The sequence below is a fragment of the Danio rerio genome, chromosome 11 (genome assembly GCF_049306965.1).
Source record: "Danio rerio strain Tuebingen ecotype United States chromosome 11, GRCz12tu, whole genome shotgun sequence".
Classification (NCBI taxonomy): Eukaryota; Metazoa; Chordata; class Actinopteri; order Cypriniformes; family Danionidae; genus Danio; species Danio rerio.
In genome coordinates, this window is record NC_133186.1 from 5,775,161 (window position 1) to 5,790,256 (window position 15,096).

Sequence of the window (15,096 nt, forward strand, 5' to 3'; positions counted from 1 at the left end):
TACATCTTGTAAAATGGGTCAAATAGGTGCCCATAAAATCATCCAAATCAGTTCATTCTCAGTGATTCACTATTTCACAGTGCTTCAGAGTACAGAATAATCTTGTAACGGTCTTTCCCTTAAATTATCTCTATGTGTTTGAGTTAGTTACTCTGTTTGGCTCACCTATCATTCTTTACATGCAAAATAATCATTTAGGTGATATGACGACAGTCCCTGATACAATTTGAAATAATCATCTAGTCCCTATCTGTATCGTCATCATTAACGTCTCTATTTCACTCATTTAATTGTGTCTTAATGTGTTTTTATTACTAATTTCAGAGAGACAGGCTGCAGGCAAATGCAGCTGATTTCCGGATCATCAGTCGGGCTGTGTCCTCTGCTTCTCAGGAACTGGCATCAATTATGGATGATGTAAGCAGTTTATAGATCTTTTAAAGTGTTAGCTGACCCAAATATAAAAGTTCTGTCAATAATTACTCACTCTTATGTCATTCCAAACTTCCGATACCTTTGTTCATCTTTAGAACCCAAAATCCGAGAACTCCCTTATCCTCCATAGACAGCAATAGTCCTGACTTGTTCAAAGTCCAGTGAAGTTTCGAAAAACCTCCTCAAAGCTGTTCATGTGGTTTCCGCATTTCAATCAGAGTTTTATTAAGCTACTAGAATACTTTTGTCTGCACATAAAGCAAAACAACAACAGTTTTTTCTCATCAGTGTCAGTATAGAGCAGTGGTCACCAAACTTGTTCCTGGAGGGCCGGTGTCCTGCAGATTTTAGCTCAAACCCTAATCAAACACACCTGAACAAGCTAATCAAGGTCTTACTAGGTATACTTGAAACATCCAGGCCGTTGTGTTGAGGCAAATTGGACCTAAACCCTACAGGGACACCGGCCCTCCAGGACCGAGATTAGTGACCCCTGGTATAGAGCATGTGTTCTACGGCTTTGTGTACTGAGGTGTACGTGTGTGACTTTAAAAGGGCTGTGTTTGGCGAATGTGAGGTATATGTCAGCAGGATGACAGAACGCGACACTCATAGTGAACACAGTGCTCTTGTGAAACATGCACCCTATACTAACACTGGGAAGAAGAAACTATTGAATGATGTCCTTGATTTTGTTTTATGTGTGCACATAAGTATTCTTAGAGCTTGATAATATTCCGATTTATCCATTGAAGACTTCTTGTCTTCAGTTGTAAGAGCAAGAAATAATCACTTGACTTCTAGTTGATCATTTGGAAAAGTGGCAGAAGGTAGATATTTCAGATAAAACATCTGTTAAACTGCATCCCAATCATCACAAATACTGCTGAAGACTTATTGGAACCAGCATGGACCCAAGATTCTTACAGAAATCAGTCAAGTTTGGTGAAGGAAAAATCATGGTTTGGGGTTACATTCAGAATAGGGACATGTGAGAGATCTGCAGAGTGAACTGCCAACTTGTCCGGAATAGGTTTTACACAGTGGATGCTCTTCCAGCTGCAACCCATCACTGGGAAGCATCCGTACACACTCAAACTATGGTCAATTTAGCTTACCCAATTCACCTGTACCGGATGTCTTTGGACTTGTGGGGGAAACCGCAGCACCCGTAGGAAACCCATGCGAACACGGGGAGAACATGCAAACTCCACACAAAAATGCCAATTGACCCAGCCGAGGCTTGAACCAGCGACCTTCTCGCTGTGAGGCATTTGTGCTACCCACTGGGCTAGCGTGACGCCCTTGATGAGGATTATACAAAATATGATGATGCAGGCATAATAAAAGTCAATTTTCACATCACACCAATCAATTTTATTCTATTTTTCCTCCTCAGATCTCTTCTCTGTCCAGTTTCTCAGAGCTGAACTCAGAGATAAGGCTTCTAACACCTGAAAACCGCTCGGTACTGCCACGCGAGAGCTTTCGAGCCTTCTCCAGAATCATGTGTGGACACCCAGAGGCAGGAGGAGAGAGAATCCCTTCATTCAACTGGTATGAAGATCAGGACATCAAATCTTTTCTGGGCAGAAACGCATCAGAGGAGACAAGTCTTGAAAATGACAACAGCACCAGTAAGATATCATTGCTTTATTAAAAGGTCAAAGCAGATTCCTGTTTGCCCCATATTTGTGCCATTAGTAGTAACTGTAACTATACCCTACCAACAGTTTTTTTTATCTTAATAATGCCTGATTTTTGTCCTTTAGCTTCATTCTGTGAAAACTTGATCCAAAATCTGGAGTCGAACCCTCTGTCACGGATTGTATGGCGTGGCATCAAACCACTGTTCATTGGAAAGCTGCTGTACACACCAGACACGCCAATCACTCGCACAATCATGTCAGAGGTACTGCCCCATTCTGCCATCCTCTTACTATAAATCCGATGGCTTCTGACCCTCTTTCTGTTCCTCCAGGTGAACAAAACCTTTCAGGACTTCGAGATTTTAAAGGATGTTCATGAAGCTTGGCAGGAGGTCGGACCCAGAATCAAAACGTTCATGGAGAGCAGTGTAGAAATTCGGCTTCTGCAGGATCTTCTGAGAAGGCCTGAGGTGGCTGTAATAGTGAACATGCGTCTGGAAAACACCTCTTGGACGGCCTCTCGTATTGCCCGGTTCCTCTCAACGCAGGACCCAGATACACCCCGTAAGGATGGAGCTCAGCTAACCTGGTTCGATCTGTACCAGGATTTAAACAACACCTTCACCACTCTCTCAGAGCTCACAAAGGTACTTGATTCATTCAACCTGTCTACAGGAGCATGGTGTAGGACAATGTTTCTCAACCATTTTTCTAGAGGACCACCAGCTCTGCACATTTTCCATGTCTCCTAAATCAAACATATATAATTCAGATTATCAGCTCATTAGCAGACTGAAAGACCTGTAATCGGTGTGAAAGACAAAAGAGACATCCAAAACATGCAGTGGTCCTCCAGAAACGTGGTTGAGAAACACTGGTGTAGGATGTACTTTATTTTTACATACACATGTGCATACTTGTCCTACACACTTAAAGAGATAGTTCACCTAAAACCCAAAAATTCTAATTTACTGACTATTTACTCAAGTGATTTCAAGTTTATTTTTGTTGAACACTACAGAAGATATTTTGAAGAATGTTAAAAATGGTAACTGTTGACATAAATACTATGGAACTTAATGGTTACCGATTTCTAGTATCTTCTTCTGTATTTCAACAGAAGAAAGTAACTTAAACAGATTTGAAACAAGGGTGAGGAAATGGAAACAGAATAGTTTTTTTTATTTTGGGGTGAACTGTCCTTTTAACACATACTTTTAAAGAGGTGGTCCAAAGTGTATTTTTAAGGCTTGGTTGTGTTTATAAGGTGCAAAGTAAAGTGTGCTCATGCTTCTTTTGTAGAAAAATCAAGTTATTTTTTATATGTCTTATTAGGCTGGCTTGAGAAACAAGCCAGACTACTGAAATCCTATTTAAACTTATTATTTTTTTTATATATTATTAGGCTGGCTTGTCAAAGCCAGACTACTGTTATCCTTTCTAAACTTATTATGTTGGCTTGAGAAAGCCAACATACTGTAATGCTACTTAAACTTATTCTTATTATTATTATTATTCCGGCTTCTGACCAAAAAAAAGCAATCGCTTCTCCTCCCAGGGCTTAGATGCTACAAGCCCCAAATTTGGTCAAAAGCTGTCTACTGCTCATGAGATGGTTGCTGTATGTCCTCATGCCGATAAGATTTGTAGTTTTTTAATTAACATTTTTTTTATTAAAAAATTGTATCGAGTATTTGGGGCATATAAAAAAGTATACAATCCTCAAATTTGGCCAAAAGATGTGTTTGAAATTACAGATAATTATCATATTTATTTGGTGTAATTATAAATAACAGTTTTCCTATAAATATTTTTTTTATATTAAATTTGTAAAATTCAGACTCAAAGCGTGTCAGAGTGTCCACGAGATGGCGCCAGAAGACTATTTTTGAGCCCTTTGTAATTTAGTACTGGCCCTTTAAGAGGCGGGGATATCCGGACTGACTGTTTTGAATCTACAGAAATTCGGGCTCATTTCAGACATGCTTGTTACAACATTTGAAGCTGAAATTGCGACCATTTTGGTCGCATATGCGCCTGAAAATTAATCTATGCGACCTCATAACATATTTGGGCGCATTAGTGCAACTGCTGATAATGGTTGTAGTGCGACCTGTTTTGATTTTTTGTAAAAACGTGCTGAATCGCTCTTCCCTGCCGCTATATTGGTTCATATTAGCTGTCAATCACTCAAGGTATTCCGCTGTCAGATGACAGGGAAGGAGCTTTTATGACCACGGGAAATGCAAACGGCTGAACAGTAAAAACTTAAAGCACACAGGTTTGCAAACCCCACCTAAAATTGAGGTGTAGATGAGAGAGATCGTGACCAATGACTGTAAAAAATATGGACGACGCGACAGCCCCTTTTGCCATTGAACGCCTTGAGGGCAAAACGCCTGCTTGACGGGCACAAACTGTCGCAAAAGACTGCTGAAATTGGAGCCAGACATGCGCAGAAGGACTGTCTGATGGAGCCAGAGGAGGAGCCGCGATAATGAGCGGAGTCGAGCTTCCAACCAAACGCTTTATGTAAAATCAAACACGCCCCCCGAACTTCTCACTCGACTGCCGGTGTCTGCACTATAACAAACGCTCACTGATGTAAATAGAAGCACTTACATTAAAAAACACAATAATATACGGTTTAAAAACGGTGTGATGTAAGCTGTTAAACTTTAATAAAAGCAATACATGGTGGACTGCAGAAATAAACGATCTTTTATACACTCTAGCCTGAATATGAGCACAAATAATATATTCTCTTATTGTTATATTTGTTGTTGGTATTTGTTATCTTCATAGGGGTAGAAATAACACTTGTAAAATATGAACAATAACATATAAACAACACATACATTTTTAGAAAGGTTTTTATTTTTAATTAGCCATCAACAGAACCCAAAATATAGCCTACACACCATAACGATTTACCATGCGGGAACAATCGTGCGTTTAGAAGATAAATACAGCAAGATTACTAAATATCAACAGGATATTTACACATCCCAACCCTGCAATTTGTCAATTTGTGCAAAAAAACTTTGCACTATTAATACAACGTCTATCTGCTGTAACATCACTAGTATATTGTTTATTCATTTTCGCTTGAATTGTTTATTTATTTAATTTTTTTTTGCCTCCGTTTTCATTTGGTTTATTCGATGCCTTCATTATATCTGGCAACGAGGAATTTACATTCTTTTTAATGTTGGCTGGAGTGTTCAAATAAAACGCCAACAGTAAATGATGTAAATAAATAATATCTAACATTTACAGCTCTATTAGGTTATATAAGATTCGATTTCAAGAACCTTATAATGATTTATAACAGCAAATTCAGTAGATCACTTAATAACATGCCAAAACTTAAAATGCAGAGACGTGCAAGTTCAAATAACCTTACAGGAGATCAACGTGGAGATTATTATTTAAACACAAAGAGAATTACTGCTAACGATCTCCTGTATACCCCGTACTTAAATGGGTTTATTTTATTGTGCAGTTTTATTGTCATTTTCGTATTTATTATTATTATTATTTAATACTTGTGCAATCGATACAGGTTTATTGTTATTTATTTTGTCCTTTATTTAAATAATTGCTATGCTGTTTGCATCTTTATTCAAAGGTTAAACTCAGTGATACACTTTGCGTTCACATAGTAGCATGCGTTTGTTGTTATATCAACAAAAATGAGTGTAATAACGTTAACAAATGTGAGGGTTTTATATAATGAAGATTCAATCGCGCCAGCTCCGGGCATCAGCGCATAACCTAGTCGCGGCGTCGCGGGCTGATTCCGGCTCGCATGCGGCAGCGCCTGCTCGCTCGGCCGCCGCATCTGGCTCAATTGACTCAGGCTGGAATCGGGCAGTGAGTCCAGGCATCCGGAGTAGGTCCAGCAGAGGTAGTCAGTCTGAGGGGTAAGTCTCCGGCAGGCAAGAACTGGCCCCAGTGTATTTTGCTATCTGGGTGGCTAGGCTAACTAATAAAGCCCGAAAAAAGCTCTGACCTTAGCGAATAAACAGTGTTCCACCAGATCATGTATGTCAGAAACTGTAGTTTACTGCTGAACTCATTTTGTCATAGTAAAATATCACAGAAATCGAGTAATAACACTTCAGTCTTCTGCCGAAGCTCAGACGCCGCGCTTTGAGAAACTGTCAATCACCGCTGTCAATGACGATGACACGCCCAGCATTAAATTACTGCTAAAAACAAACTGTTTACAAAAATGAGGATCTGCACCTATTTCAGCACAATAACCAGTGCCTTAATCGACCAGAACCATCTTTCGGGACATTTTATTGCAAGTGTAATTAATTTTTTTATTTGGGCTCAAGTCTCCTTCATTAACACGGAGGAGGCGGGCTTTATGACTTGTACTGCAGCCAGCCCCCAGGGGGCGATCTAACGGCCGAGACCTTCACTCAAACGCAGGCTTGCGGCACACTTGATCGTGACACGTCACGTGGTGAATAATGATCCACCAGCTGAGATCACTGAAACTGCGGCTCATAACAAAGACCAGTATTGCGCCGATGGTTAGTGCAAGAATCCTGCTCTGCCTGCTCATAAATTGGGTCGGCTGACTCGCCAGCTTTTCCACAAACACAGAAAAATGAAGATCATCTCAGACTGAACCTTTAAATTGACACAAACTGAAACCAAAACTTTTAAAGAGTGATAGAAGTGAGACTTTACTTTCTTTCTTTTGTCTATTCTTTTTTGAGGTGTATATTATTTTTTTATTTATTTACTGATGACTGCTTTGCAGCTTTCATCATTGAATTGAATTATTTATTATAATCTTTTGTTTGTTTTGTAGCAGAAAAATTATTTATTAAATTGACATGCATATAAAAACAGCAGTACAAAATCAATATTTCTTACTGCAATGCTTCATTTTTGTTTGATGCAAACTATACAATTATTTTATATAAAGTAACAGACATTTTATAGCAGATAACCTACATTCATGCACATTCAAGGCAGTATCATAATGAGAAATGGAATTCATTGTTACTATTATTGTCATTTTCATCATCACTAATATTCTATGGCCTAATTATTAGACATTCATTTTAGAATTATTGCACACAAATATCAATGTCTTCGCAGCATTAGTTAGATAGTTGTTTCTGGTTTTTGTCAGTCCTATTGATGTTGTTTTAAAATACAATAAATCCCTTAAAAAGCAATTTGCAGCGGTGCTCATTCATTTTTGGTGGGTGCTCCTAAATTTTTTCTGGTGCTCCTAAATTTATTTTGGTGCCCCTGAATATTTGAAGTTGGGAGCACCGGTGCTACCAAGTAAAAAAGTTAATTTCGAGCCCTGTATATATATATATATATATATATATATATATATATATATATATATATATATATATATATATATATATATATATATATATATATATATATATTCATACAGTTGATGTCAGAATTATTAGCTCCCCTGTTTATTTTTTCCCCAATTTCTGTTTAATGGAGGGAAGATTGTTTCAGCACATTTCTAAGCATAATAGTTTTAATAACTCATTTCTAATAACTTCTTTATTTTATCTTTGCCATGATGACAGTAAATAATATTTGACTTGATATTTTTCAAGACACTTCTATACAGCTTAAAGTGACATTTAAAGGCTTAACTAGGTTAATAAGGTGAACTAGGCAGGTTAGGGAAATTAGGCAAGTTATTGTATAACGATGGTTTGTTCTGTAGATTATCAAAAAAAATTGCTTAAAGGGGCAAATAATTGTGTCCCAAAAATAGTTTTTAAATAATTAATAACTGCTTTTATTCTAGCCGAAATAAAACAAATAAGACTTTCTCAAGAAGAAAAAAAATTATCAGACATACAGTGAAAATTTCCTTGCTCTGTTAAACATAATTTGGGAAATATTAAAAAAGGGGAAAAAAAATCAAAAGGGGGTTAATAATTCTGACTTCAACTGTATATATGTATGTATATATATACAGACATATATACATATATACATATATAACACATACACACATTTATGGTTAGGGTTATAAGGATTATTTCTTAATCCCCCTTTTATGTTAGCAAAAACATAAGTTTACTTCAGATATTTCTTTCAAAACAATATTCTGTGCCGCAAAAGAGCCTTCTCCTCACTTGTGATAATGACAATGAAAGCCAAGCTTTTGGCCTATGCTGTACCAAAAAAAAAAAAAAATCACCCAGGTGATGACAACTAAATATTACGATTATAACATTGTGTTAGTGGCCAGTGGGGTGGAACAACGTCATTGGTCAGAATTAACCACGTGATGAAGACGTCCTATAATATTGTATTTAATGCGATTTTCTTCCTGTAAACTGTATATAACTATATAACTATAACGATATATATAATGCTGCAAATTACTGTAAATTGACTGTACTCTATATTAACTGCAAAAATTATAAGACTGATTAAATAAAAGACAAATTAACTAAATGTATGTGCTATTGTTTCATTAGTATTTTAATTTAATATTTTTCTTCATATGATGTTTATTATAATGTAATTTTGTTCAGATTATAATATATACTATAAATACTAACTATACTATAGTGATCTGCATTAAACAACCTGAACAAATCAGTCCTCTCTCTCTCTCGATTTGATCAAAAATGTAAATGAGGCCTTCCGATTAACAGTCCAGTGGACCCTAGCAACAGCCTAGAAACCACTCAGAACACCCTAGCAACTACCTAGGAATGCCTTAGCTACACCTTAGCAACCGCCTAGCAACCACTTCTCAACCGCTGTGCTTCCTGCCAACTGCCTTTGAGTCCCCGGCGCAGTCACGTTGGCTTTCTCAAGCCAACATCAAAGTTCGTCAACGAACTTTAGGTTCTAGTTATTATTATTCTTCTTCTGACTCTAAAAATCAAAATCTATCTCCTCCTTGAACTTTCGAACTATTACCACCAAACTCACACCAGACCTCCAAACTATTCTGACTCGGTATGCTATATCTCCTAAGACTGATTTGACTTTCGGTTTTCCGAAAAACGTCCCGGGACTGTCGGAAAAATCCCATAGACTTAACATTGGACCAAACTTTGTGACCTCGTAACTCTGCGTCAGACTGTCGCACAGAACTCTAACTGGGCTCATTTAACTCAGACTATCAAACTGCCAATGACTGATCACCTTTAAACTTTCTAGCCACGCCCTAGCAACCACTTTTGGACCCTAGAAACTGTCCCATAGACTTCCATTCAAAAGACTCTCATTGACTTAACATGGGATCAAACTTTGTGAGCTCATAACTCTGAATCAGACTGTCCTACAGACTAATGGCTGATCTCATTTAACTACGACTACCAAACTGCCAATAACTGATGAGCTTTTAACTTTCTAGCCACACCCCGAACTACCACATACTGCACCCTAGCAACTGTCCCGTAGACTTCCATTACAAAAGACTCTCATTGACTTAACATGGGATCAAACTTTGTGAGCTCATAACTCTGCATCAGACTGTCATACAGACTAATGGCTGAGCTCATTTAACTCAGACTACCAAACTGCCAATAACTGATGAGCTTTTAACTTTCTAGCCACACCCCTAACTACCACATACTGCACCCTAGCAACTGTCCCGTAGACTTCCATTACAAAAGACTCTCATTGACTTAACATGGGATCTAACTTTGTGAGCTCATAACTCTGCATCAGACTGTCATAGAGACTAATAGCTAAGCTCATTTAACTCAGTCTAGCCAGCAGCCAATCAGTGATGGCCTTTTAACTTTCTAGCCACACCCCTAACTACCACATACTGCACCCTAGCAACTGTCCTATAGACTGTAATTAGCTGTGCTTTCAAATGCTTATAATTCTAACATACTAATGACATGCCAATCATGCTAGCAACATGCTACTCATATGCTAATCATGCTAATGACATGCTAGCTCATACTGGAAACATGCTAATGACATGCTAATTTGTACAAGAATCATGCTTGTAACATGCTAATTCATACTAGACTCATGTTAATAACTGGCCTACATGCATATCTTTGCTTAGCAGTGTCCTATTGACTTGGGGGATGGCTCATCTGACTCAGACAACCAATGAGCATCTCAATATGATAATGAAGCTCACAAGCCACGCCCCCAAATTGATTCCATAGACTTCCATTAAAATAGGCCAAGATGCATATCTTTGCATAGCAGTGTCATAGAGACATGGGGGTTGGTTCATTTGACTTAGACAGCCAACCACATTCAAGTGCACTCTGTAACCTCGCCCATAGCAACAAAACAGAGTACCCTAGCAACCATTCATCAACAGCTATATCTCAGCATCAGAACATCGTAGAGACTTGGAAATTGGCTCGTTCGACTCATGCTAGCAAACGGAACTTCCTATATGCTACACATGCTAGCAGTGATTAGCTACATGCTAATATTGACTAGCCAAGTACTGTAACTTGCTAGACATGCTTACTAAGTATAAATGTTTTATCAAGCATGTATGTGAGGCTTGCCTAGTAACCACCCAGGGTACCCTAGCAACTGCCTAGCAACCACCCAAATTACCCTAGCAACCGCCTAGCAACCACCTAGCAACGTCCTAGTAATGCCTTAGTAAGGGCCTAGCGACCACTCGGGACACCCTAGCAACCACCTAGCAACGCCTTAGCAACCACTCAGAATACCCTAGCAACCACATAGCAACACCTTAGCAACCACCTAGCAACCACTTGGGACACCTTAGCAACCGCCTAGCAACACCTTAGCAACCACCTAGCAACCAGTCAGAACACCCTAGCAACCGCCTAGCAATGCCTTAGCAACCACCAAGCAACCACTCAGGACACCCTAGAAACCACCTAGCAACACCTTAGCAACCACCTAGCAACCACTCAGGACACCCTAGCAACCGCCTAGCAACGCCTTAGCAACCACTCAGAATACCCTAGCAACCACCTAGCAACACCTTAGCAACCGCCTAGCAACCACTTAGGACTCCTTAGCAACCACCTAGAAACACCTTAGCAACCACCTAGCAACCACTCAGAACACCCTAGCAACCACCTAGCAACACCTTAGCAACAACCTAGCAACCACTTAGAACACCCTAGCAACCGCCTAGCAACACCTTAGCAACCACTCAGAACACCCTAGCAACCACCTAGCAACATATTAGCAACCACACAGAACACCCTAGCAACCGCCTAGCAAGACCTTAGCAACCTCCTAGCAACCACTCAGAACACCATAGCAACCACCTAGCAACACCCTAGCAACCACCTAGCAACCACTCAGGACACCCTAACAACTGCCTAGCAACGACTTAGTAACCACTCAGAATACCCTAGCAACCACCTAAGAATGCTATGTGACATGCTAATTCATACTAGAATCATGCTAGTAACATGCTAATTCATACTACAATCATGCTCATAACATGCTAATTTATAATAGAATCCTGCTAATAACATGCTAATTCTTGCTAGAATCATGCTAGTAACATGCTAATTCATGCTAGAATCATGATAGTAACATGCTAATTTATACTAGAATCATGCTAGTAACATGCTAATTCATACTAGAATCATGCTAGTAACATGCTAATGCATGCTAGAATCATGCTAATAACATGCTAATTCACGCTAGAATCATGCTAGTAACATGTTAATTCATACTATAACCATGCTAATAACATGTTAATTCATGCTAGAATCATGCTAATAACATGCTAATTCACACTAGAATCATGCTATTTCAAACTAGAATCATGCTAGTAACAGGCTAATTCATACTAGAATCATGCTAGTAACATGCTAATGCATGCTAGAATCATGCCAGTAACATGCTAATTCATGCTAGAATCATACTAGTAACATGCTAATTCATGCTAGAATCATGCTAGTAGCATGCTAATTCATACTAGAATCATGCTAGTGACATGCTAATTTATTCTAGAATCATGCTGGTAACATGCCTATTCATGCTAGAATCATGCTAATAACATGCTAATTCATACTAGAATCATGCTAATAACATGCTAATTTTTACTACACTCATGCTAATAACATGCTAATCCATGCTAGAATCATGCTAATTCATGCTAGAATCATGCTAATAACATGCTACTTATACTTTTTCAAACTGTTTTTAAACTAAATAAACTATTACCAACAGGCTTTGTCAAGCCAGCCTCAAAGTTTGTCTCGACGAACTTTACTGTCTAGTTCTTCTTCTTCTTCTTCTGAGACTAAAATTCAAAATCTATCTCCTCCTAGAGCTTTCGAGCTATGACCACCAAACTCACACCAGACCTCCAAACTATTCTGACTCGGTATGCCATATCTTTTCCGACTGATCCGACTTTCGATTTTCCGAAAAACGTCCCGGGACCGTCGGAAAAATCCCATAGACTTAACATTGGACTAAACTTTGTGAGCTCATAACTCTGCATCAGACTGTCACACAGACTTCTAACTGGGCTCATTTAACTCAGACTACCTAACTGCCAATAACTGATGAGCTTTTAACTTTCTGGCCACGCCCTAGCAACCACTTTTGGACCCTAGAAACTGTCCCATAGACTTCCATTCAAAAGACTCTCATTGACTTAACATGGGATCAAACTTTGTGAGCTCATAACTCTGCATCACACTGTCATACTGACTAATGACTGAGCTCATTTAACTCAGACTACCTAACTGCCAATAACTGATGGGCTTTTAACTTTCTAGCCACACCCTAACTACCAGATACTGCACCCTAGCAACAACTGTCCCATAGACTTTTACTGCAAAAGACTGTCATTGACTTAACAATAGATCTAACTTTGTGACCTCAAAACTATCTATCTATCCTTTTTCAAACTGCTTTTATCTATCTATCTATCTATCTATCTATCTATCTATCTATCTATCTATCTATCTATCTATCTATCTATCTATCTATCTATCTATCTATCTATCTATCTATCTATAAACTGCTTTAATCTATCTATCTATCTATCTATCTATCTATCTATCTATCTATCTATCTATCTATCTATCTATCTATCTATCTATCTATCTATCTATCTATCTATCTATCTATCTATCTATCTATCTATAAACTGTTTTAATCTATCTATCTATCTATCTATCTATCTATCTATCTATCTATCTATCTATCTATCTATCTATCTATCTATCTATCTATCTATCTATCTATCTATCTATCTATCTATCTATCTATCTATAAACTGTTTTAATCTATCTATCTATCTATCTATCTATCTATCTATCTATCTATCTATCTATCTATCTATCTATCTATCTATCTATCTATCTATCTATCTATCTATCTATCTATCTATCTATCTATCTATCAACTGTTTTTATCTATCTATCTATCTATCTATCTATCTATCTATCTATCTATCTATCTATCTATCTATCTATCTATCTATCTATCTATCTATCTATCTATCTATCTATCTATCTATCTATTCATCTATCTATCTATCTATCTATCTATCTATCTATCTATCTATCTATCTATCTATCTATCTATCTATCTATCTATCTATCTATCTATCTATCTATCTATCTATCTATCTATCTATCTATCAACTGTTTTTATCTATCTATCTATCTATCTATCTATCTATCTATCTATCTATCTATCTATCTATCTATCTATCTATCTATCTATCTATCTATCTATCTATCTATCTATCTATCTATCTATCAACTGTTTTTATCTATCTATCTATCTATCTATCTATCTATCTATCTATCTATCTATCTATCTATCTATCTATCTATCTATCTATCTATCTATCAATCTATCTATCTATCTATCTATCTATCTATCTATCTATAAACTGTTTTAATCTATCTATCTATCTATCTATCTATCTATCTATCTATCTATCTATCTATCTATCTATCTATCTATCTATCTATCTATCTATCTATCTATCTATCTATCTATCTATCTATCTATCTATCTATCAACTGTTTTAATCTATCTATCTATCTATCTATCTATCTATCTATCTATCTATCTATCTATCTATCTATCTATCTATCTATCTATCTATCTATCTATCTATCTATCTATCTATCTATCTATCAACTGTTTTTATCTATCTATCTATCTATCTATCTATCTATCTATCTATCTATCTATCTATCTATCTATCTATCTATCTATCTATCTATCTATCTATCTATTCATCTATCTATCTATCTATCTATCTATCTATCTATCTATCTATCTATCTATCTATCTATCTATCTATCTATCTATCTATCTATCTATCTATCTATCTATCTATAAACTGTTTTAATCTATCTATCTATCTATCTATCTATCTATCTATCTATCTATCTATCTATCTATCTATCTATCTATCTATCTATCTATCTATCTATCTATCTATCTATCTATCTATCTATCTATCTATCTATCTATCAACTGTTTTTATCTATCTATCTATCTATCTATCTATCTATCTATCTATCTATCTATCTATCTATCTATCTATCTATCTATCTATCTATCTATCTATCTATCTATCTATCTATCTATCTATCTATCTATAAACTGTTTTAATCTATCTATCTATCTATCTATCTATCTATCTATCTATCTATCTATCTATCTATCTATCTATCTATCTATCTATCTATCTATCTATCTATCTATCTATCTATCTATAAACTGCTAATCTATCTATCTATCTATCTATCTATCTATCTATCTATCTATCTATCTATCTATCTATCTATCTATCTATCTATCTATCTATCTATCTATCTATCTATCTATCTATCTATCTATCATGCTAACAACATGCTAATTCATGCTAGAATCATGTTAACAACATGCTAATTCATGCTAGAATCATGCTAGTCACATGCTAATTCATGCTAGAATCATGCTAACAACATGCTAATTCATGCTAGAATCATGCTAGTAGCATGCTAATTCATGCTAGAATCATGCTAACAACATGCTAATTCATGCT

General features: G+C 36.8%; 1 protein-coding gene across 2 annotated transcripts in view; it reads left to right on the top strand.

The window, feature by feature from the left end:
- abca7 (ATP-binding cassette, sub-family A (ABC1), member 7) overlaps positions 1-15,096 on the top strand; it is a 76,604-nt gene that overhangs the window by 13,247 nt on the left and 48,261 nt on the right. For both annotated transcript variants that reach the window (XM_009305796.4, XM_001920827.9), the window contains exons 8-11: positions 325-417; positions 1,835-2,072; positions 2,208-2,347; positions 2,417-2,731. In XM_009305796.4, the coding sequence (XP_009304071.3) occupies positions 325-417; positions 1,835-2,072; positions 2,208-2,347; positions 2,417-2,731 (786 nt within the window). The remainder of the gene's footprint in view (positions 1-324; positions 418-1,834; positions 2,073-2,207; positions 2,348-2,416; positions 2,732-15,096) is intronic.